Source organism: Bufo bufo, chromosome 1 (genome assembly GCF_905171765.1).
Source record: "Bufo bufo chromosome 1, aBufBuf1.1, whole genome shotgun sequence".
Taxonomy (NCBI): domain Eukaryota; kingdom Metazoa; phylum Chordata; class Amphibia; order Anura; family Bufonidae; genus Bufo; species Bufo bufo.
In genome coordinates this window covers 508,975,481-509,002,079 of record NC_053389.1, presented here as the reverse complement: position 1 = coordinate 509,002,079, position 26,599 = coordinate 508,975,481, and the positions used below count along the sequence as shown (strand labels likewise).

At 41.9% G+C, this 26,599-nt stretch overlaps 1 protein-coding gene across 1 annotated transcript in view; it reads left to right on the top strand.

The window, feature by feature from the left end:
• Positions 1–19,248, top strand: part of DOCK4 (dedicator of cytokinesis 4) — a 321,839-nt gene extending 302,591 nt beyond the window's left edge. Inside the window, exons 51-53 of the mRNA XM_040411036.1 lie at positions 8,007–8,120; positions 9,149–9,210; positions 17,830–19,248. Of these exons, the coding sequence (XP_040266970.1) occupies positions 8,007–8,120; positions 9,149–9,210; positions 17,830–18,249 (596 nt within the window). The 3' untranslated portion in view covers positions 18,250–19,248. The remainder of the gene's footprint in view (positions 1–8,006; positions 8,121–9,148; positions 9,211–17,829) is intronic.
• Positions 19,249–26,599: the final 7,351 nt, after the last annotated feature.

The window sequence follows — 26,599 nt, the reverse complement described above, 5'->3', positions numbered from 1 at the left end:
CAATACAGCACGGACTTTCTCTAGATCCATTCATGAACATGAAGATGATAGCAGGTAGCCCAAGAATTGCACCTCATGTACAGCAAAAACACACTTCTGTAATTTTGCATACAATTTATTATCTCTTAGGATCTGTAACACCTTTCTAACGTGATCCTGATGAGTCTCCACGTCTGGAGAATAAATTAGTATGTCATCCAAATACACGACAACAAACCTCCCCACCAGGTGATGAAAAATGTAATTCACAAAATGCTGGAAAACTGCAGGTGCATTGGTCAACCCCAAAAGGCATGACCAGGTTCTCAAAGTGACCCTCTGGGGTATTAAAAGCCATCTTCCATTCATCCCCTTCCTTTACCCTGACCAGATTATATGCCCCCCTTAAGTCCAAATTTGAGAACACCTTGGCATCAACAATCGGGTTAAACAAATCAGGAATCAAAGGATAAGGTAAGGATCACAGACAGTAATCCGATTGAGCTCACGAAAATCCAGACATGGCCTATGACCTCTGCCCTTTTTTTTAACAAAAAAGAACCCTGCTGCCACTGGAGATTTGGAAGGTCTTATGTGTCCTTTAGCCAAACTCTCAGTAATATACTCTCTCATGGCCGTTCTTTCGGGTCCAGAAAGATTATACAACCTACATTTGGGCAACTTAGCTCCGGGAATAAGGTTGATAGGACAATTATATTCCCGATGCGGATGTAAATCCTGGCATCCACTTTCAGAAAATACATCGACAAAATGAGATATAAAAGAGGGTAATGTTTTAGTGGTTAAAGCAGAAAAACATGTATTCAGACAATTGTCAACGCAATAATCACCCCAATCCAGAATCTGTCTAGCTTGCCAATCGATGGTTGGATTGTGCTTGCTTAACCACTGTAAATCCAGAACCAACCGATCAGGGAGACCCTCCAATACAAGACACGAGATGAATTCCTGATAAAAGTCACCCACTCTTAATCAGATGTCATGCACCATCTGAGATAAACACTTCTGAATTAGAGGTGCAGAATCAATAGCAAAAATTCATGTTTTTCTCTAATGCACTTGGAGACAACCCGTGCATACGGACGAACTGAGCTACAATCAGGTTCACCCCTGGCCCACTGTCGATAAACACCTCAATCCCCACAGTCTTGGACTCTAGCGCCACCTCGGCAGTCAGGAGAAATCGAGTACTACCAGTCAAAGACAAATGCACGTTCTCTGACTCCCCTCTCACCTCTCCAAGAGTCAGATGGGAATTAGACATCCCCTTTTTTTTTTCTTTTTGACGCTGAATGCATGAACATACATCGGTAAAATGTCCCTTTTGTCCGCCGAAAAAACACACTCCTTTCCTACGACTAATACGCTTCAAAGCAGATCCAGGAGTAGCTTCCCCTAATTGCATGGGTTTGTCCCCAGACATAAACCCAGGAGTCTTATATAGGAAAGGGTCGGCACTGCTGGAATAGACGCGGTGCACGAGTCAGTGGGGAGACGTCCCAATACTTGCAATAAAGAAGGAAAGACCAGCACTCGCGATGATGATGAATGTTGCGTTTATTCAGTCACATATTAAGGACATATAGTGACGCGTTTCAGCACAACACGTGCTTTCTTCAGACTAGTCTGAAGAAAGCACGTGTTGTGCTGAAACGCGTCACTATATGTCCTTAATATGTGACTGAATAAACGCAACATTCATCATCATCGCGAGTGCCGGTCTTTCCTTCTTTATTATAAACCCAGGAGTATCTTCACCCAAAGTGTCAGAAGAAGACTGTTTGTTATGTGATAGTTCATCCTGAGAGTGGGGGCCCCTAGATCTCTCTCTCAGACGTCTATCAATGTGTACTGCAAGAGACATAGTGGCTTCCAGATACTCAGGATTCTCATGAAAGGCCAAAATGTCCTTCAGTCTCTCTGATAATCCCTGACAGAACTGACTACAGAGAGCCGGATCGTTCCACTCAGTATCCGTAGCCCACCTCCTAAACTCAGAGCAATAGATCTCAGCAGAACTCTCTCCCTGACGAAGGCCATGTAGCTTGGTCTCGGCCAGGTAGGTCTGATCTGGGTCATCATAGATGAGACCCAGAGCTTTGAAAAATTAATCCGCCGACCGGAGAGACTGCTATCCGGTCGGCAGAGAAAAAGCCCATAACTGAGCTTCCCCTTTAAGCAACTAAATAACCACACCAACTCTCTGAATCTCATCCCCAGATGAGTGTGGACGTAGCCTAAAATACAATGCACGCCTCCCTAAACGAAATGAAATTATCACTTCCCCCAGAGAAGTGGGCCTGGTAGAGACAGGCCTGGTAACCACCACTAGGACCAGCAGCCTGTGGTCTCTGGATCTGCGAGACGGTCTAGCGGAGGTCAGCTACCTCCAAAGACAGCCCCTGCAGCTGTCCGGCCAGTGCAGCAATAGGATCCATGGCTGTACTGAAACGAGCAAAAAAAAAAAACAACGGTTTTGGCGGTTTATAATGTCACGTTTGGGTGTGGGAGGGAAACACCACACCGAACATAGGAGGGAAAGGGGTGAGGGAATAAGGCCTGGAAACTAGGGAAAGGAGATGAACACCTCCTAGTAAAACCCAAATCAAAGTCCTGACTAACTACCAGTATGAACAGACCCCAGAGGTAGGGGAGTTCATATACAGGAATATCTAATGTTTTTAACTTACCCTATAGGACCCTGGTACTAATGTCAGGACTGAGACAACCTGTTCCTCCAAAAGGAAGGACCAACAGGAGTCTCCCTCAGGCCTTAATACAAATGACAGGGAAATGCAACACCCAAAAAATACAAAAGGGAAAGAAAGCGCTTAACTTCAAGTTGCTATGGCAGCATCAGGAACTCAAACTGAAGCTATAAACCGCATAGCATAGTGGGAGAAATAACAATAAATGGAGAAGGTTAAATAATCATAATAGCCACACCTGGGGAAAGAAGGTGTGGCAAGCATGAGAAACAACACAGACGTCATTTGATCCAAACAGAAAACATGTCAGATCAAACCAGGTGTTGCCAGTCTCACCGATCTCCTGCCACCTGTCGCGAGAACGTTTGTGACACTCAGAGGGTATGCTACATTTTTAATTACCGTATATACTCGAGTATAAGACGAGCTTTTTGGCACATATTTTTGTGCTCAAAAAGCCTCCTAGTCTTATACTCGAGTCTAGGTCTTAGCTCCGGTAATACAGGCAGTGCGGGGGGCGGCGCTCACTCACTGACGTCACGCGCCTGCGCCGCCTAGTGGGAGAAGGCGCGTGACGTCAGTGAGTGACCGCCGCTCCCCGCACTGCCTGTATTACCGGAGCAAAGACAAAGTACAAAGTAAGATATCCACAGTTAAAGGTTACTTATATATACTGCTGTGAGCGTCGGGGAGGGGGATCTGTGGATGGCACTGTAGGGGGATCTGTGGATGGCACTGTAGGGGGATCTGTGGATGGCACTGTAGGGGGATCTGTGGATGGCACTGTAGGGGGATCTGTGGATGGCACTGTAGGGGGATCTGTGGATGGCACTGTAGGGGGATCTGTGGATGGCACTGTAGGGGGATCTGTGGATGGCACTGTAGGGGGATCTGTGGATGGCACTGTAGGGAGATCTGTGGATGGCACTGTAGGGGGATCTGTGGATGGCACTGTAGGGGGATCTGTGGATGGCAGTGCCATCCACAGATCCCCCTACAGTGCTATCCACAGATACCCCCTCCCCTAAACAGTGCCATCATGGCACTGTTTAGGGGAGGGGGGGGATCTGTGGATGGCACTGTTTAGGGGGGGATCTGTGGATGGCACTGTTTAGGGGGGAGATCTGTGGATGGCACTGTTTAGGGGGGAGATCTGTGGATGGCACTGTTTAGGGGGGAGATCTGTGGATGGCTCCCTGTATTTAATGCAGAGTGTGTGTGTATATAATGCACACACTCTGCATTAAATACAGGGAGTCACCCTCTTGCAGATGTGTGTATATAATGTAGAGTGTGTGCATTATATACACATACACTCTGCATTATAGCTGCATTTCCCACCCTAGTCTTATACTCGAGTCAATAATTTTTCCCATTTTTTTGGGGTAAAATTAGGGGCTCGGCTTATACTCGGGTCGGCTTATACTCGAGTATATACGGTACATGCAATTGCAAAAAAAAATATTCTGACTCGGATGCTGGTTTGAAAAATTTGGAATATTTTGGGGGGGGGGGAACCAATCTTTTAAACTGGTTTGCTTGTTGTTTCCTCTTCTGTCACATATTTTGGAGCTCATTATTACTTAGACTTTTGGGTTAAGTAGCCTAAATATTGAGCAAAATGTCTACTGTAGTAGACAAAAATTGAATTCTTAGTTTTTTGGGAGCACCACTGTATCTGTGCATGCTTGAACCTGTCACTTGTCTAGGAGAACTCGCTGAGTTAGAAAACTTTTTTTGAACAAAAGGGAGAATATTCTTATGATCACCAGTTCCAGTAAAAATGTCAGTGTCAATATCTTAACACACTCACACCACTGCTCTGCTCCTCTTGCTTCACCAACGTGGGCCAGATATACAGTATAATGGAGCAGCAGAAAGATTACTCCGTCTAGTCTATCTGAAGTCTAAACTGCAGTGCAGAGATTGCAAATCCATACTTGGCACTGGTTGAGAAAATAGTGAGGTCCGACTGGTGGCCTGGGCCTTAGCAGAAGGTGCAATGTTTCCCCTTATTTAATGATCAGGTAGTAGCACTCCAGTACTCTTTGCTCTTTGACCGGTTATAAAGAACAGCTTCTCTGTGCTGTCTCCTGCACCAAAGTCAGTAAGTAGCAGAGTCCTAGTCCTGGCTAGATATGCATGTAGTCAAGTACCGCCCGTCAGGCCCCATAACTTGGTAGGTTGACCACCTGTGAACTTAGTTAATTTCTTCTGTGTACATGTCTACTAAACACCAGAACTGTATAATTTGCAGGACATTTCTCCTTATACTTAGATATAATAACCCCTTAAACAATGGTCAGTGACCCACCAGCCCCACCACAACACCAACTGTTCTATTCTGTTTTTCTACATTAGACATTTTCTCTAAAGAGAAATTCAAAAAGAAAAAGATGACCGTGGTTGTAATATTTGTGATTCGCCATGTCCACATTGCCAGTACTGCATATTAAAGGGATCCAGAGACTCCAAAAAATTATTTGCACCATGTTTTGTAGAAAGTGTACACTTTCCTCTTAATATTGTCACACTGGGCTCTTGAACATAATTACAAATTGCCTCTGTGAGCTTTTTGAATAAGATAGATGGAGGCCATTATTTTAGTACAAAATTATCTTAATTGCTAATCATTAAGGCTTGTAATTCACGTTCTCAATAAAGAAAGTGACATAAGATAAAGAGCAGTCAGTGTATTTGGCACAGGCATTGATATTCCTAGAGGTAAATCAGCCTTAATTAGACACTTTGATGTATCTGTGTTTCCACCCATTGCTAAAATTTATTAATTTCCTGATTGTATAATTCTGCCCTGAGTTATGAATTTAAGGATGAAACCCATACTATGAACTGGTGCGAAGGTGACATATTTGTATAGCGTGTGAATAGTAAAAACCCTGAATGGCGTTACACAGAAAATAATATATACATATCAGCAAGTCGCGTTGTCCTGTCTGCTTTTATGGAAATGAAGCAGAGTGTTCAAACATTAACCAGATCTATATACGGCACTTGGATCTAAATGTTTTCTACTAAGCCCTGACAATCTTAGAGTATTATCTTGGGTTCAGTAAACTAACTAAAAGTCTTTATTTGCAGTCTTTAATTAGTATGCTATTGATAAATGTGTACTTAACCCTACAGTATTTGTAGCATTTACTGTTACTCCCTAAATTAATTTTGCACTTCCCATACCATACTCCTAGTCCAACACCACCATCCTGCATTATATAGGCAAAGCAGAATGCAATTAGTGTATAGGATTTAATAGGTCTGGACAACATCTGTCTCTGCTCTCTGTATGCTTAGATAATAATCTTGTGCATAATGTAATCATCCCTCCCCATGACTAGATTATTCCTTCTGTGTTTCCATCTTGAAGCTGTGTGCTTAATGTGGTTATGGCTGCCACTGTGATGTCTGCATTATCTCATACTCCTTGACTTGGTCATCATTGTAAGAGAATATTCAGGGCTTTGTGCTGTGCTTGACATTGGTACACAACATAATTTGGTAACATGTTCATGCAGCTAATGAAGAGATAATGGCTTAGAAATATTTTGGCGGTAATTAACAGGGGTTGTCACTAGATGGCCAAGTGTGTATCTTTGCCCCCACTGAATAGCTGATCTGGGGAATAGATGCCCCATGTGCTGTATGTATATTGGACATCCTGCTATTCACTGAGCTCTCTGAGTGTTCTGTGCTCTGACCTTATGCCATGTAGTAGCAAATAGCCTAGCAATGATCCTCAGTTACTCCGTAGAGTTAAAGGGATTTTTCAGGACTTTAAAATTGAGTGTCTATCTTTAGAATAGGCCATCAATATCAGATTGTAGAAGTTTAATGCCCAGCACCCCCACCAATAAGCTGATTGAGGAGACTGCAGTGGTCAGGCACTGCAACCTCTTAAAGGGGTTTTCTCATCACAGACAATGGGGGCATATTGCTAGGATATGCCCCCATTGTCTGATAGGTGCAGGTCCAATCTCTGAACGGAGCGGGGAAAGGTGGAGATAGGCACACTGTGCATTCGCAGCCGCCCTCCATTCATTTCTATGGGGCCGCCGAAAATAGGCGAGCGCTGGGACGGCTATTTCAGTCGGCCCTATAGAAATGAATGGGAGCGGTGGCTGCGCAATTGCGGTGCACTCCAATTCACTTTTATGGGGAGAGCGCTTGGCAGTGGCCGGACCCTGGGAAACCTGAGGTCCTCCAGCCACCACTCTCCCTGCTCCGTTCTCGGCGTAGGTGCGGGTCCCAGAGGTGGGACCCACACCTATCAGACAATGGGGGCATATCCTAGCAATATGCCCCCATTGTCTGTGATAGGAATACCCTTTTAATTGTTTGCCAGGCACAGGGTCAGAAATTTAGTTGCGACTGTACTTTGTAGTAAAGCTCAGCCTCATTTAAATGAATAGCTCTGGGATGCGTGTAGTACCAGGCACAGCCATTACACAATGTATGAAGCAGAACAAGAGTACACGGCACTCGCCATGCGCTGCAGTCCCTTCAGTCATCCGATCGATGGAGCGACAGGAGTCGGATCCGCACCAGTATGATATTGATGGCCTACCCTTACAAGGTTTTTCTACAGCCTAGTAGACAACAAATCTAGTGGTCTTTAACCTGTAAAATCTAAAACCCACTCAACTGTTCCCTGCCACCACCGGTCCCTGTTAACGTGCCATTCTATCACATGTGACTGTTGAGACCAGTCCCTGCAGCTGAGAATGAGGCATAGGTGCGGGACTGCAGACAGGCAAGGTTTTTTTAATTGACCACAGGTTAAGACCTTGGGAGCTGTTGGCCCCTAGGTGGGACAACCACCTTTAAGTGGTAAGTTTTTCTCTCCTCATGTGTATGTTAAGGGGACATCACACCAATAATGTCACTATATTCAGGCATGGTGACAGATTACCTTTAAAAACTGTAAATCAAAAACGTGGCTGGGTTAGACAAGGCATTGCACAGTCTACAGTAAGATAAAACTGGTACATTAAAAGAATATTTCAGTCTACATCCAAAATCTCATCTTGGCGAGATGCAACCGTAGATTCTTGTGTTTTATTTTAGCTGCCTGCATCCTTCCTTATTTATGAAGTCACTGCTCCTTTATGTCGTCAGTTTACAGCTTTCTCTGTCACATACCCTACATTTTTGCGCTTCCCTTCATTATGAAATGTTGAAGGATGGTGTTATCTGCTCCACAGAAAATAACACATTCAGCTCTGACTTTAAAAATCCACAGTGAAACTCAAGGTTGTTTTTGTCAATTATGTTCCAATTTTACAGCAGTGAACACAACCCCAAGCAGTTGGAGCCTGGATAGTGGAAAGGAAGCCAAAAATATGTCAGAAAGTGGACGGCTCATAACTCCTCCTGTGCCACCCAGGCCCACACAAGGCGGTAGGTCTGCTCTATCTAAGGAGCTGTCTGCATACAGTAGATTAATGTTAATGAAGTTCAAGCTAACTTCATGCATAATAGTTTATTGGCCTTTTGTTTCTACCTTATTCACACAACCGTGTTTATTTTGCGGTCTGCAAAATACGGGTACTGTCTGTCTGCTATATGCAGTTTTTTGAGGTCGTGTGCATGAGGCCTAATTAGAACAAAACATTTAAGGGTTAGTACACTTTATGATTCTTTGTATAATTGAAAGCTACTTCCGGTATCAATTCTTTACAGGTTTTCAAGATCTCTGCCTGCAGAGTAGGTACCTTTAGGCTTCGGTCACATCACCGTTCAGCCCTTCCATTTAGGAGCAGGAGAACGGAAAGGACGGATTCGGCACATAACTGAGCCGAGTAGAACCTAAGGACCCCATAGACTATAATGGGGTTCGTTAGATTTCCGCTCAGAGGAAGATTTTTGAAGCGGAGACAAAAGTCCTGCATGCACAACTTTTGTCTCCGCGCCAAAATCACCTTCTGAGCGGAAACCTAATGGACCCCATTATAGTCTATGGGGTCCTTAGGTTCCGTTCGGCTCAGTTTATGTGCCGAATCCGTCCTTTCCGTTCTCCAACGAAGCCTTACCATCAATGATTGGTAGGCACCATGTAAACAGATGCATGTGGCCTTCAAGCGTTAGAAAGGAGGCTGGGCAAGCTATGTCATCATAAAGGAAAATCATAACTATGAGTCCTCTGTACTCTTTTTAGAAGCCAAATGACTAGTTGTAGTGATACCTTTTGGTAAAATAGCCCAGCAGACCTATTATTTTCACATGCAGCTTTTAAATAGGACATCATATTGCGGTAACAGATCTGTTTTAATGCTCAGAATCTATGTAATATCAGAACTGTGTAATATTATTTATATTATTTTATAATCTAGTAAGACACGTGCAGATCTAAGACGTTTGCAATAATGGTGTCATTATGTAGGGGAGGATCTGTGACATTAATAACTGTTCATTCTGTTTGATTTCAGCTTCTCCAGCTAGAAATATTGCTGCAGTGTCTCCTTCTATAATGGGAAGATCCCCAATGAAGGTACAGTACATGGTTTCATGTGTTTAGGTTTCTCGGTATGCGTACAACAGAGTGGGAGAGATTTTTCTGACTTGCATGTAGCACGTCTTGAACTACAAGCAGCCAGCAGAGGGCAAGCTTGCTCCATCGATTCCTTGTAGCTCCCACTTCTGTAACATTTCCCCTGCCCCTTTTATTCCGTTGTCTGATGGAAAAATAATAATGCTTGCTTTGGTCTCAGATAAATTAATAAACACGGTTACCTTTTTTTTGTCTGTTATGAAAACAGAATTGTAACGGTGACTACATAAGCACAGCTTCTTTGCGGTTACAGACTGTGCTTGCTACAAAAGAAACCTAATAAAAGATTAATATGGCAGTCTGATATGTTGTGTTACTGGAGACACAATGGTAAATTGCACATTACTTACTAAACATATGCCTCACTACTTTCTGATGGAAGAAAGAAGTACAAAGATATAAAAAAAAAATTGGGGTGCTGCAATAACAGATTTTTTTGGTGGCCCTATAAGTTGGTCAGCTGAAGTCCTCTTTACACAGCAACTCTTGCTCTCATCTACACATCAGTGGCTATAAAACAGAAAGAAAACATACAGCGCACCATAGTGAGACATGTGAATACAACCAGGGCTGGCCTTAGGTTACATGGCACCCTGTGGGAGAAGTCTTTTTGGTGCCCCCCTTCCCAAGACATATACCTCTGCAACTATTGGACTTTCGAAAATAGCTGAGCACTGGCTATTTTCAGAAGTTGTATAGCAGTGAATGAAGAGGACCCTGTGCCATGCACAGTAGTAGTGGTACCCTACCAAGCTCATTACATAAATACAGCACAAGAACCAAGCATACTAAATAAATACAGGACCAGAACCAAGTGCGGTACATATATACAACACCAAAACCAAGCTCGTCACATAAATACAGTATCAGAAGTAAGCAAGAAACATAAATACAGCACAGAACCGAGCTCATTTCATAATTACATGACCAAAACTAAGCATGGCACATAAATACAGCACCAGAACCAAACTCATTACATATATACAGCACCAAAACCAATATGGTGCACATATACAGCACCAGCTCAAAAACTGCTCAATACAGATATCATTAGAATATTCAGGTTAGCGCTTGACATGTATGTTAACTGTAAAACGACAAGTCCCAGTATGGTCTGAACAGGAACAAGTGTAAAGGTATGCTGGGAATGGTAGTTTCACAAAAAAGAATGCTACCACCCATCATCACTCTGTAGACCATACAAGTGACTACAGCACTGAACAGAGCCTGTCAGTGGCAGAATAAACATTTGTATTTAGTGACTTGCAGGAGACGTCTCATCTGGAGTTCTTCTCTTTCCTTTTCTTTCCATCCGGTTCATACACCATGATGACATCTCCCTGCCACAACTTGTCTCTGCAGAGTTTGCCACCCAGATGTCTTCAGCTTCTTGCTTTACCAACACATCGGCAGCCTACATACTAACACAAACTCATCTTAGTGCCATATGCTGTGCTCTGAATATAATAGAAGCATACAATGTGCCCCTGAGTACAGTCATGTCACATATTATGGTCAGCACGGTGGCCTTGGTTCGAATACGACCATGGTCACCATCTGCATAGAGTTTATGTTCTCCCCGTGTTTGTCTGGGTTTCTTCCAGGCACTCCAGTTTCCTTCCACACTCCAAAGACATACTGATAGGGAATTTGGATTCTGAGCTCAATTGAGGACAACATGATGCTAATGTCTGTAAATCGATACGGAATATGTCGCTATAAAAGTAAAATAGATAAATACTATGCCACCTGAACCCAAAGCACCACACACAAAATGGAATAAAATTAACTGGGCACTCTCAGGATATCTGAACCAATTGAAATTTATTAGCATATATTAAAATAGCATATAATAAAATAGCAATGAGCAACAGTGTAAATTGGCAGTGATAATAAACACTAAATATCAATATATATAAAACACACAACATGCAGTACAATCATGTAAAACACCTGGAAAATAGAGATCTAAGGCTACTTTCACACTTGCGGCAGAGAGATCCGGCAGGCAGTTCCGTCGCCGGAACTGCCTGCCGGATCAGGCAAAATGTATGCTAACTGATGGCATTAGTAAGACTGATCAGGATCCTGATCAGTCTTAAAAATGCCTGATCAGTCGAAAAAATGCATTGAAATGCCGGATCCGTCTTTCCGGTGTCATCCGGCAAAAACGGATCCGGCATTTATTTTTTCACCTTTTTTTCAGTCTGCGCATGCGCATACCGGAATGACGGATCCGGCATTCCGGTATTCTGAATGCCGGATCCGGCACTAATACATTCCTATGGGAAAAAATGCCTGATCCGGCGTTCAGGCAAGTCTTCAGTTTTTTTAGCCGGAGATAAAACCGTAGCATGCTACGGTTTTCTCTTTTGCCTGATCAGTCAAAACGACTGAACTGAAGACATCCTGATGCAAACTGAACGGATTACTCTCCATTCAGAATGCATGGGGATATGCCTGATCAGTTCTTTTCCGGTATAGAGCCCCTGTGACGGAACTCTATGCCGGAAAAGAACAACGCAAGTGTGAAAGTAGCCTAAAATGTAATAAAATTCGAGGAATAAAATTGGAACACTCGATAATAAAATGTTCGTATGAATATTCAGCCGAATATTCGTATGGAAAAGTCACCTCAGATAATGGTAGCGATAAACAGTGTCCTCTGATATTGTCCTATTCGATTTAATCGCAGGGGTATCCCAAAAACTACAGTCCCAATACGCGATCCACTGAACAAACTTTAAGCGGCGTCCTGCTTATAACCTCCACCAGCAGCGTCCCACTGGACTAAGAGTCATATGAATAAAGGTGCTGGATAAAATTGAACGGTCTTACCGTCTCCCTTGGTAGGTCAACGAAGGTAATAATATGGTCCTCTGAGTCTGTAGACCGATAGTTCGTCAATAAATTCGCACACTGGCAATTGTTTGGCACATGTATTCAGGCCTTCCCCATGGACTTAGGCCTTACAGGTTATATTCCAAGTAAACCATTCGTGTGACAGACGATTCCTTCTTAGCGACAATCCAGTCAGTTCTCCAGCTTCCCAAGTGGTCCAAATTTCTGGGGTCCTGTCTAGGCAAGACGCGTTTCGGGGTTTCACATTACTCCTTCCTCAGTAGCACAAAATGCTCTTTATAGTAGTACCCCTTTATATAGTGCCAAACATTCTGTGCCTCATGTGTATATATAGCCTCATGTGCTGTGTCTTGTATATAGTGCCACATGTGTTGTGCCCACTGTATACAGTGGATACTGTACCCCCTTATATAGTGCCAGATTCACTGCCCCCTTTATATAATGCCAGGATCTGTGACCGCTTTATATAGTGCCTCTTAGGTCTCGTTCACATTTCTGTTTTTCACTGATATAGTAACATAGTACATAAGGCCGAAAAAAGACATTTGTCCATCCAGTTCGGCCTGTCATCCTGCAAGTTGATCCAGAGGAAGGGAAAAAACCCTGAGAGGTAGAAGCCAATTTTCTCCACTTTAGGGGAATAAAAAATTTCTTCCCGACTCCAATCAGAATAACTCCCTGGATCAACGACCCCTCTCTAGTAGCTATAGCCTGTAATATTATTACGCTCTAGAAACACATCCAGGCCCCTCTTGAATTCCTTTATTGTACTCACCATCACCACCTCCTCAGGCAGAGAGTTCCATAGTCTCACTGCTCTTACCGTAAAGAATCCTCTTCTATGTTTGTGTACAAACCTTCTTTCCTCCAGACGCAGAGGATGTCCCCTCGTCACAGTCACAGTCCTGGGGATAAATAGCTGATGGGATAGATCTCTGTACTGACCCCTGATATATTTATACATAGTAATTAGATCTCCCCTCAGTCGTCTTTTTTATAAAGTGAATAACCCTAATTTTGATAATCTTTCAGGGTACTGTAGTTGCCCCATTCCAGTTATTACTTTAGTTGCCCTCCTCTGAACCCTCTCTAGCTCTGCTATGTCTGCCTTGTTTACAGGAGCCCAGAACTGTACACAGTACTCCATGTGTGGTCTGACTAGCGATTTGTAAAGTGGTAGGACTATGTTCATATCACGGGAATCTATGCCCCTTTTGATGCAACCCATTATCTTGTTGGCCTTGGCAGCAGCTGCCTGACACTGGTTTTTGCTGTTTAGTTTGCTGTTTATTAAAATTCCTAGATCCTTTTCCATGTCAGTGTTACCGAGTGTTTTACCATTTAGTATGTATGGGTGACTTGCATTATTCCTTCCCATGTGCATAACCTTACATTTATCAGTGTTAAACCTCATCTGCCACTTATCTGCCCAAGCCTCCAATCTATCCAGATCCCTCTGTAGTAGTATACTGTCCTCTTCAGTGTAAATTACTTTACACAGTTTAGTGTCATCTGCGAAAATTGATACTTTACTATGCAAGCCTTCTACAAGATCATTAATAAATATATTGAAGAGAATAGGGCCCAATACTGACCCCTGAGGTACCCCACTAGTGACAGTGACCCAATCTGAATGTGTACCGTTAATAACCACCCTCTGTTTTCTATCACTCAGCCAGTTACTTACCCACATACAGATGTTTTCTCCCAGTCCGAGCATTCTCATTTTATATACTAACCTTTTATGTGGTACAGTGTCAAATGCTTTGGAGAAGTCCAGATATACGACATCCATTGATTCGCCGCTGTCAAGTCTAGAACTTACCTCCTCATAGAAACTGATTAAATTAGTTTGACATGACCGATCCCTCACGAAGCCATGCTGATATGGCGTTATTTGCTTATTTCCGTTGAGATGCTCTAATATAGCATCTCTCAGAAAACCTTCAAACAGTTTACCCACAACAGATGTTAAACTTACCGGCCTATAGTTTCCAGGCTCTGTTTTTGGCCCCTTTTTGAATATTGGCACCACATATGCCACGCGCCAATCCTGTGGGACATTCCCTGTCAGTATAGAGTCTGCAAATATCAGAAATAAGGGTCTGGCTATGACATTACTTAATTCCTTTAGGATACGGGGGTGTATGCCATCCGGTCCTGGCGATTTGTCTATTTTAATCTTTTTAAGCCGCTGATGTACTTCTTCCTGGGTCAGACAGGACACTTTTAATGGGGAATTTATTTTTGCATTCTGCATGTCATCTGACAATTTATTTTCCTCAGTGAATACATTGGAGAAAAAAATATTTAACAGCTTTGCTTTCTCCTCGTCGCTCTCTGCGACTCCCCCCTCATTACTCTTTAAAGGGCCGACACCTTCAGCTTTATACTTTTTAACATTTATATAATTGAAGAACATTTTAGGGTTGGTTTTACTCTCTTTGGCAATTAATCTCTCGGTCTCTAGTTTGGCCGCTTTTATTTGTTTTTTACATGTTCTATTTTTTTCCTTATAGTTTTTCAGTGCTTCCGTGTCACCCTCCTGTTTTAGTGTTTTATATGCTTTCTTTTTGTCATTTATTGCTTTCTTTACAGTTCTATTTATCCACATTGGTTTCTTTTTGTTCCTTAACCTTTTATTACCATACGGTATGTACCTCTGACAATGAGTTTTTAGGATGTTTTTAAAGATAGCCCATTTTGTGTCTGTATTTGTGAGGACTTTGTCCCAGTTAGTTTGGCCTATGGCCTCTCTTAGTTGGCTAAATTTAGCTTTTTTGAAGTTTGGTAATGTGTGCTGTTTGCATTTTTCCGGAAAGCACACGTACCCATTGATTTTAATATGTTAGCTCACACATCAGTATGTTTTTTACTAACCGTGGATTAGTGAAAAAAATCATGGAGACATGCACTACTTTGGTCCGTGATGCAGACCAAACGTGCCCATTGATGTCTATTGATTGAATCCGTGTTTTTGTCTGTTTTTCACTGACCACTGATACAAGATGCTCTGGAAATAAATTTTTAGCTCAGCAGCATCTGTGAAAAATGTATGTGACACGAAGGGTAAAAAACTGACACACAGACCAAACACAGATGCTTCACTGATGTCACACAGACTGATTTTTTTCATGGACCTGCGATGGACCTGGAAATATAAATGAGACCTTATTCTGTTCCCCTTCAGTGCCTTAATGCTCGGTGTCCTGCTGTAGTGCCTCATGTTCTGTACCCCCCCTATAGCGTGCCTCATTGTCTGTGTACCCTCCTTCCCCCATAGTGTGCCTCATGCTGTAACCACTTCTGTATTGGCCTGCATCTGCAGAACATTGCAAAGTCACCCACATTGCACATCACCTGCCTTGCTATTTGGTATTTTTTGTGATGTAAGTGACGCAGTGACGTAATCGCACCACCTACAATGTTCCGCAGATACAGGCCCGTCCGGAATAGACCAGACCGGCATCTGCAGAATGTTGCAGCTCTGGCATATGCCTGCCATTTCACAGTAGTTATGCACTCTTAGTGCCCCCTCACAATAAGAATGCAGTGTTAGTACTCTCACACAGTAGAATGCTCCTACAGTGACCCCCATATAGTAGAATGCCCCTTTAGTGACCACTCACAGTAGAATGTCCCCTTTGTGTCCCCGAACACTAGTTATACCCCATTAGTTCCCCCCAAAGCAGTTATTCCCCTATAGTGCTCCCACCCAGTAGTTAGCTCTCCTTAGTGCCCCTGCACAGTAGTTATGCCTCTTTAGTGCCCCTGCACAGTAGTTATGCCTCTTTAGTGTCCCTGCACAGTAGTTATGCCTCCTTAGTGCTCACACACAGTAGTATGCCCATAGTTCTCCCACACGGTAGTTATGCTGCCATAGTACCCCCATACAGTAGTTATGCCCCCTTAGTGCCCTCACACAGTAGTTATGTCTTAGTGCCCCCATACAGTAGCTATGCCACTTAAGTGTCTCCAAAGCGTAAAATGCCTCCTTAGTGTTTCTACATGGTAAAAGACCCCCTTAGTGCCCCCATCCAGGAGTGCTGGCTGCTTAGTACCCCCATCCAGTAGTGCTGCCTGCTTAGTATTCCCATCAAGGAGTGCTGCCTGCTTAGTGCCCACATCCAGGAGTGTTGCCTGCTTAGTGCCCCTATCCATTAGTGCTGCACCACTTAGTGCCCCATCAATTATACAATTAAGTGCTGGGGCGTCCAAAAACTGAGTGAATTGTTCCAGTGACTGGGAAACAGGGACCACCTGGCAGTGATACAGGTTGCACAACCCTAAGGCCAGCCTTAAATACAAACATCTAAATATAAACTGCTCACCTGTATGAACTGTGCAACTAGAGACGCAACCCTGGACTGTGCAGTTAGTGTATTAATACTGCTCTTCCACGATGCTTGGAGGTCCAGCCCATAAAAGATTATCAGGCAGTTTGATTGTCCTTTGAAGTATAATCCACAGGACCCCCTCACCTCCTCCTATATGAGACTCCCCTTATGTAAAGTTTCTCTCACAGGAACCCCCCCCTCCCCCACCCACCCCATACCATGTATAGTATCATCCACAGAACTCCACCCTATGTAGTGTCATTTACTGGACTCTTTTCTCTATGTATATTGTCATTTACAGGACTCTCCCCTCTATGTATGGTGTCACTCACAGGACTCTCCCCTCTATGTATGGTGTCACTCACAGGACTCTCTCCTCTATGTATGGTGTCATTCACAGGACTCTCCCCTCTATGTATGGTATCATTCACAGGACTCTCCCCTCTATGTATGGTGTCATTCACAGGACTCTCTCCTCTATGTATGGTGTCATTCACAGGACTCTCTCCTCTATGTATGGTGTCATTCACAGGACTCTCCCCTCTATGTATGGTGTCATTCACAGGACTCTCCCCTCTATGTATGGTGTCATTCACAGGACTCTCCCCTCTATGTATGGTGTCATTCACAGGACTCTCCCCTCTATGTATGGTGTCATTCACAGGACTCTCCCCTCTATGTATGGTGTCATTCACAGGACTCTCCCCTCTATGTATGGTGTCATTCACAGGACTCTCCCCTCTATGTATGGTGTCATTCACAGGACTCTCCCCTCTATGTATGGTGTCATTCACAGGACTCTCCCCTCTATGTATGGTGTCATTCACAGGACTCTCCCCTCTATGTATGGTGTCATTCACAGGACTCTCCCCTCTATGTATGGTGTCATTCACAGGACTCTCCCCTCTATGTATGGTGTCATTCACAGGACTCTCCCCTCTATGTATGGTGTCATTCACAGGACTCTCCCCTCTATGTATGGTGTCATTCACAGGATTCTCCCCTCTATGTATGGTGTCACTCACAGGACTCTCCCCTCTATGTATGGTGTCATTCACAGGACTCTCCCCTCTATGTATGGTGTCATTCACAGGACTCTCCCCTCTATGTATGGTGTCATTCACAGGACTCTCCCCTCTATGTATGGTGTCATTCACAGGACTCTCCCCTCTATGTATGGTGTCACTCACAGGACTCTCTCCTCTATGTATGGTGTCATTCACAGGACTCTCCCCTCTATGTATGGTGTCATTCACATTTCAAAATGATATTCAACACAAAGAACTCGTCTCTTCTTTTAGGTTTTTATAAAAAAATTTTTAAAAAAGCCAATTAGTAAGCCTTATTCATTTTCTTTCAGGGCTCAATGCAGTCATTTACACCATCTCCTGTGGATTGCCATCCTAGCATGATGTCCAATTCCCCTGTCTTGTCTGGAAGCTGCAGCAGTGGCATTTCTTCTCTAAGTCGTTGCAGCATCTCGGAAATGTCAGGTTTTGAGAGTCAAATTTTTGAGCAAACAGGATCATGCTCAAGTTATGGTATATCAGAGGAACCAACAAGAAAGGAGAATAAAACACCACCACCATACAGTGTGTATGAACGGACTTTAAGGCGCCCTGTACCCGTACCTCAATGTCTTTCCATACCTGCTCCTATTGACCCTCCAGCTTTACCGCCCAAACCTGGCCCAGCACGTCCAACAAGTCTGGAGAATGGCAAAAGGACTGATCCATTGCCACGCCCAAGGCCTTTCCCAAGGAAAGTATCTCAGTTGTAACAGAAATGCTGAACAAACAATATGACCTTGCAGAACAAGTAACCCCAAGGGGTCCTGTGATAATTAAAGATTGCAGAAGGCTTATAGACGTAATAAAAGTATGGGCACTTTAATTGTTTACTTTTTGGTTCTCTTAATGAGTGAAGAATTTTGTTATGTATTATTGTTTTGCACATTATAGAAATATTAATTCAGGAGTAACTTGACAAGAGGCACTTTGGATCACATACATAAACCACATGTTCACGGAGTATGTGCTCTTACTGGAAATGAATTTGATATCATCATTTCTTAAGGTTTTATGAATCTGTATAGAGTGTTTAATTATGTGTTTCATAGATTGTTTTTGTGTTTTGGTTTTATTTTACAGATACTTGATTCATTGCTTTTAACCATTAAACCGGCCAACTCCAAATTTGTTATATACGCTAACCTCAGATTTATAATATATTATTTGATGACCCTGTTAACATATTAATTTTATGAGTATAGTATTCTTGATTTTTTTCACTGGATAAGGGGTTTTCCATGTATAGTGTATATATAAATTTCTGCTCAGTGGCGATAAATTATCTTCCGTATTTTATGCATTTTGTAGATGTTTTATAAACTCACGTGAGGGGAAAATTTCCAGAACTGCATGTATAACGAGGTTGTTTCAGTGGTCAGAGCAGAAAAGTAAATCCTGTACGCTACATACTTCTCCCTGCTTTACAGTCTTGCTATTGGCCGTTTGATGCACATTCACTTGTCAAAGCAACGTGTAAAAGAAAGTACAAGTAGGGTTGCTTTAGTGGTTCAATAATGCAGAACTTTTCTACAGCATTGTCTTGGTTTTTCTTTGTCCTTTGAAACAATGGATCTGAGTTAGATTTATCTGTAGCCAAATCATGCTTTAGTTAATAGTTCAGTTATTTGGTCAGTTATTTTCATCAGTTAGGGTGCATTCACACAACCGTAAGAGTTTTGCAGATGCACTGTCCGGGTGCATTCTGCATTTTGTGGACCGCACATGGCTGGCGCTATATAGAAAATGCCTATTCTTGTCCGCGACTGCGGAAAAGAATAGCACATGCTCTATATTTTTGCGGGGTCCGCGGAATGGAACAACGAATGCGGACAGCACACAGTGTGCTGTTCGCATCTTTTGCAGCCCCATTGAAATAAAATTTCCGGAAAGGATGCTGACCCAGAATTACGGTCGTGCGAATGGACCCTTATCATGAGCCAAAACCAGTAGTGAAGCCTACTCGGAAATCAGGTGTAATAATTTGATTTGCACATATTCTGTGTTTTTGAGCCACAGCTGGTTTTGGCTCACAATAACTGAAATGTGAACTCAGCCTAAGACTCTGTTCACAATAGCGTCAAGGCTTTCGATCCTCCTAATGAGGCCATGCTCAGTTTTTCAAATAGGTCCCAAGTAGTCCGGTAGACTTTCATAAAAAAAACTATGGAAACCAACAGAAGGAAGAGTAGTGGCAGAATGAACAGTGCCTAAAAGAGAGAGCAACCAATGTATTCTGAGACATATTGCCAGGAGCTAGTGGCACCCCTATGTTTACCTTCAGCACCATCAAAAGTCAAGGAATGGATTATACAGAACTGCACACAGCGTTTCTCTGCAGAAATGCTGTACAGTTGCAAGAAAAAGTATGTGAACCCTTTGGAATGATAAGGATTTCTGCACAAATTGGTCATAAAATGTGATCTGATCTTCATCTAAGTCACTACAATAGACAATCACAGTCTGCTTAAACTAATAACACACAAATAATTAGATGTTACCATGTTTTTATTGAACACCATGTAAACATTCACAGTGCAGGTGGAAAAAGTATGTGAACCCTTGGATTTAATAACTGGTTGAACCTCCTTTGGCAGCAATAACGTCAACCAAACGTTTCCTGTAGTTGCAGATCAGACGTGCACAACGGTCAGGACTAATTCTTGACCATTCCTCTTTACAGAACTGTTTCAGTTCAGCAATATTCTTGGGATGTCTGGTGTGAATCGCTTTCTTGAGGTCATGCAACAGCATCTCAATCGGGTTTAGGTCAGGACTCTGACTGGGCCACTCCAGAAGACGTATTTTCTTCTGTTTAAGCCATTCTGTTGTTGATTTACTTATATGCTTTGGGTCGTTGTCCTGTTGCAACACCCATCTTCTGTTGAGCTTCAGCTGGTGGACAGATGGCTTTAAGTTCTCCTGCAAAATGTATTGATAAACTTGGGAATTCATTTTTCCTTCAATGATAGCAATCCGTCCAGGCCCTGACGCAGCAAAGCAGCCCCAAACCATGATGCCCCCACCACCATACTTCACAGTTGGGATGAGGTTTTGATGTTGGTGTGCTGTGCCTCTTTTTCTGCACACATAGTGTTGTGTGTTTCTTCCAAACAACTTAACTTTGGTTTCATCTGTCCACAGAATATTTTGCCAGTACTGCTGTGGAACATCCAGGTGCTCTTGTGCAAACTGTAAACGTGCAGCAATGTTTTTTTTGGACAGCAGTGGCTTCCTCTGTGGTATCCTCCCATGAAATCCATTCTTGTGTAGTGTTTTACGTATCGTAGATTCGCTAACAGGGATGTTAGCATATGCCAGAGACTTTTGTAAGTCTTTAGCTGACACTCTAGGATTCTTCTTCACCTCATTGAGCAGTCTACGCTGTGCTCTTGCAGTCATCTTTACAGGAAGGCCACTCCTAGGGAGAGTAGCAGCAGTGCTGAACTTTCTCCATTTATAGACAATTTATCTTACCTGATGAACAGCAAGGCTTTTGGAGATACTTTTTTTTAACCCTTTCCAGCTTTATGCAAGTCAACAATTCCTAATCGTAGGTCTTCTGAGAGCTCTTTTGTGCGAGGCATCATCCACATCAGGCAATGCTTTTTGTGAAAAGCAAACCCAGAAATAGTGTGTGTTTTTTATAGGGCAGGGCAGCTGCAACCAACACCTCTAATCTCATCTCATTGATTGGACTCCAGTTGGCTGACACCTCACTCTAATTAGCTCTTGTCATTAGTCTAGGGGTTCACATACTTTTTCCACCTGCACTGTGAATGTTTACATGGTATGTTCAGTAAAAACATGGTACCATTTAATTCTTTGTGTGTTATCAGTTTAAGCAGACTGTGAGTGTCTATTGTTGTGACTTAGATGAAGATCAGATCACATTTTATGACCAATTTGCGCAGAAATCCATATCATTCCAAAGGGTTCACATACTTTTTCTTGCGACTGTATATGAACAGGCACATGAGCAAGTAGCCATAGGCTTTGAGATCTAGACTTGGGAGTCAGATTGCTATATGTCATAAGTTACAAAGTTGGGAGCACATAGAGCACAATACAGGTAATTGTGTTACTGTTGAAGAGCAATATACTGTTTCTGTAGGGCAGAGCTACCTGCATTTGCTTGTTAAAGGAAACAACCTTCCTCTACTGCAATGTATGCATCAATAGCCAAGCTACTTACCAATAGAATAGTCAAGTATCACAGCACCACAAAACTCACTATCCTGTTTCACGTCTTCACTTTAACATCACTGTTTCTCCTAGCAAGCCACCTTCTATCATTTATCATATTTATCACATTAATCATGTAATGAAATTAATGTAGTTTTATGAAAACACATAAAATCAACCTACACAAGATATATATAATACAGCATGAGAGATGAGCACATTTCCTTGGTTCCGATTCTGCTGCATCAACTGATTTGATTTGGGTCGAATTTATTCAAAAAGCGCTGTGATTGCCTCAAAAAGTTTTTCTCTCTCTCCCTCTTTCTCTCTCCTTCTCTCTCTCTCTCTCTCTCTCTCCCTCTCTCCCTCTCTCCTTCTCTCTTTCCCTCTCTTGATTCTCCCAAATCAAATGCAACAAAAGTTGGGTTTGGAAGAATCAGAACTTTTTGAAGAATTCAGGTCAAATTAATCCGAATTGGATCAATTGGATCATCTCTAACAAGTATACATGAATACATGCTTTTGGTATACATCCTGACTGCACTTTTTTTTCTTGGCTCAGGCAGGGCATAATCTTTATTTACAAAGGGCATCTATTTCCTATACTTATGGTGTGTTATTTGAAGGTGTTTTTTGTGGTCTGTTGCTTTAGAGGGTACTCAGTTAGCAGTTGCAGCTGGACATTTGTGGCTGAGGGAATTCAAGGAACCATGGCATTCACACAAACACTATTATAATAATCAGTACATAGTAGTCAGGGACCCAGTTATAGATGTTTGGGTCCTGGAGGTTCAAGTAACACCTCTGGTATTTTTTGTGTGTGCCCCATCCTCACATTTAACTCTAAATCAGATCCATTGTTAAAAGTGCCTTGCATTCAACCACTCCTTGTAACCTCAGTGTTTCCAGAAATGAAGCTGTGTATGCTTTCACTGGGAACTACTTCTCTCACAGACGTATTGCAAACACTGGGGCTATTTCCATTCTATTTCAGTGGTTATGCTGTAGACCAAGCAATACAAGTAATATTTTATATATATCAGGTATAGTGTTTCTTAGGCTTAGTTCTCATCTGAGTTGATTTTCCAGTTTTATTCTGTTCCATCAGAGGAACAGAAAAAATGGAAAGAAAAAACTGATCCACTTTGAACCTCATTTGTTTGAATGGATTATTCTGAGCATCGGTTGTTCTGATTTTATTTTTGATGGGAGAAAAACTTCTGTCTGATGTACTTTTATTTCCCCTCAAAATAGCTAAAACACAACTGAAAGGAGCTTTCCCTTTTAATCTTTTAACATTAAAGTGTCACTGACCTTTAAAAACCTTTTGCTTTATCATAGCAAGGTTTTTATAAGTGAGGATCTGGGTGCTGAGACCCCCACCATCCACAAGAACAAGGAGAGTGAAGAGCTCACATAGCGCAGGAGACAGACTCAATAGAAAGTCTATGGGGCTGTGTCAATTCCACCTTCTGCAGCGAGGGGCGAAAGCGTGCTATGCGAGTTCTTCTCTCTCTCCATTTTGGTGATCAGTGGGGGTCCCAGCACTCAGACAACCCATCGACCAAAGCCTTTGATATGTTGCTATGACATATTTAAAAGGTTTTTCCAGAGTTCAATGCCACTTTTAAAGTCAGTGAATGTGAAGGTATTCCGTTTGTATCCGTTATTCAATCAGATTATTATTTTCCTGGTTTTTTTTTTGTTCCTCTGATGGAACAGAATGATGAAAAAATCAACGCAGATGTGAACTCAGCCATAATCTCCCATGTGCAGTATTCCTGTAGAAAGTTGATTTTAGTAGAAAGGAGAAAAAAAAAAGAGTATGTGAGATGCATAGTCCAATTTTCCTTAGTTTAGAAGAATTTCCTCCTGACCCCCAGCTAGGGTTCCGGTGCTGTTTTCACTCCAGTACCTATAATGATAAGAGAGGTACAGAGGTACTGTGTATCTGAGTGTCAATCATATTTAATGATATACCGTACTCGGTCAGATGCTGGATGAACAAGCAGAAGATGCTTGTCATTGCTGTGCACTCCCGGATCTATGGAAACATCCACTTATATCACTGCCGCCTGACACAGCAGAACTGCTATAAAATCTGGTTTGCTACAGGTCACCTATGAAAATATGCCAGTTTCTTCAGACTGTGAAAAATGACAACAATATAACACTTACATTTGAATCATTTGCTAGAAGCTTAAAGATGAATGCTCTGTCTATAATAAACTGATGGATACTTGAATCCGGGAAAAGTATATTTCATATGTAGATGTAACGAACGGCTCTGCGCAGATCCAGGTGCCGCATGTTAGAATGCACACCTAGTAGGAACACTGCATATAGGAACAGATTAGTGTACTGTAGTGTATTCATGTATTCTGTATGTGTACATTAGTAAAATAGATTTATCTGAGGTATTTTACGCAGAGACCTTTTCTCTGTATATTTCTACAACCGGATCATTTTTTGAGTGCTCTGCCATGTAAATGAAGATGTTCTGTATGGATGCCGTTACGACAGTGCCCCCATTTGCCAAGTTATCGCCACAGTTCGAAGGTGATAGCTTGGAGCAATAAAAGCAATAATAGTTGATCTAAGCACCTCTCAATACATTGGACTAATGGATGCATGTAGTAGTATCATCCAGCCCATATGAATGGAACACACAAATAGATTCAAAACAACTTGTGCAGCATTATTTCTTGGTCATAGACTTCTTACTTTATCATTGCTTTCATAGAACAGGGGGAAATCTTCCCTTTCAAAATGACCGCTTAGCAGCTTGTGCTATTAGAGGAATAGAACATTGATTACCTATCCAATGTCTGATTGTTGAGGGTCCTGTACTCTGGACCCTACTGATCAGCAACACAAAGAGGCCATTCACACGACCGTATTTTCGGCCCCCATCTTTTTGGCATGGGGCCGCAAAAGATGCAGTCTCATCTGTATGTCCGTTCGCGGCCCCGCAAAAAAAATAGAACATGTCCGTTTTGCGGACAAGAATAGGGATGGGAGGTGCTGATCGGCCAAATTGCAGAATACACACGCCCGACTGTATCCGTTTTTTGTAGACCGCAAACCGGATATAGTCGTGTGAATGCCCCCTAAGTTTCAGTACCAAGCTCAGCTGCACATGGATGGTTAGCTGTGCCTTGATAAACTGTGAAGGAGACCCAAAGCACATTCTTTCTGCTGATCCGTTGTGATCTTAGGTGTCAGACCCTGATGATCACACATTGATGACCTAAGGATAAACCATTAATGTAAAATCCCTTTAATTAGTCCTGAAAAGCACACCCCACTATCCAGTGGCTACTGTAGCTATAACCCTGGTTATGCTTCCCTAATGCATTTATAAAGTAACTGGTGACTAATGCAATAAACATTTAGCACTCCATATTTTTTTTTTTTTGTATGGTTTCCAAATATATCCTACAGAACATTCCCTATCTTATCAATTTTCCGCCGCAGACTCTTGTACAGATGTAATGTTGTGCCTTTCTAGCCTGTGTGCTGTCTCATCGTCATTAGTCCTTGAATTATGGGCATTGTATATCTCGGCTGTTTTACTGTATTACTTTTATGTTCCTACCAACAAAACTGCCACCTGTTCTGGCACATAATTCTACATCCTCACCAAGAACAGAGCACCTTACACGATTGATTTCATCTCTCTCATGCTTTTATGGCGAGTTACAAAATGGTTATGCATTTTAAACCCTCCTTTCAAAAATAAAAAAAATAAAATAAAAAAATAATAAACACAAGATAAAGTATTTCCCTTTTTTTCGCTGGGAAGCTGATTTTTAGGTGAAGTGTGTATTTTCCTTTTAAAGATAGTCTGGTTAAAAGAGAATGATCACTTTTTATATATTTTCCCAGGAAAACTGTTAGCAGGTGACTAATTACATTTTTAGTAATTATTCAAGTATTTTTGTACATAATTTGTTAACTTTAATAAAATATTCCACTTAAAAATAAGAGCAGACGTGCATATGCAGTATGATTGTGAGAATTATGCCAAATAATTTATGTATTGAACCACTTTGTAAATATGTGCTTTTTACATAAAAATTCAGCCATATTGACTTTACAGTTTTGAATGTCAGAAGAAAATATATGGTAAAGAATATTTATGTTTTAGTAAAAGATATTAAAGAAGGATAGTAATTTTAGCTTTGTACCTGGCTATTTTGCAGTTTGGAATTTTTAGAACTGGTTGTGGCTTTGGGATATAACATACAGTGTTGTGTTTTTAACCTATTTAACAGATAACAGTGGCAAGAAGACTATGGAGGGAGACTTATCAAACAGGTGTAAAGTAGAACCGCCTTATTTGCCCATGCACCTTTCATTTTTCAGAGCTCCTTTGGAAAATGAAAGGTGCAATCTGATTGGTTGCTATGGGCAACTAAGCCAGTTCTACTTTACACCCGTTTTGATAAATGACCCCCTATGTTTGTATATCTTTGAATATACAAGATATAGATTTATATAAAGATGCATTGCCGTCTGTTTCAAATTTAGCATTATAACATACGTACCAGGCTCTTCTGATTTATCTGTGTAGTATTTAGTTGATTGGGTGTACAGTGTTTTACAGCAAGTGATTTTTCTGCAGCCATCTTCTATTTCTGGCAACCAGCAGAGGTGTTACTTTTAATATATGCGGCGTGTATTACTGGACTCATTCATGCATAATAACTATTATGATGAACTCTTTACCAGATGTGCATATTAGATGGTGCAGCAATGGAACACAATAAAATGAAGTTCCTTGGATAATATATATGCTTTGTTTTTTTCTTTTCCAGTGTTGTTTAGTCTATAGGATGTGTGTACAGTGTATGCTATACAATAAAGTTTGTAAGT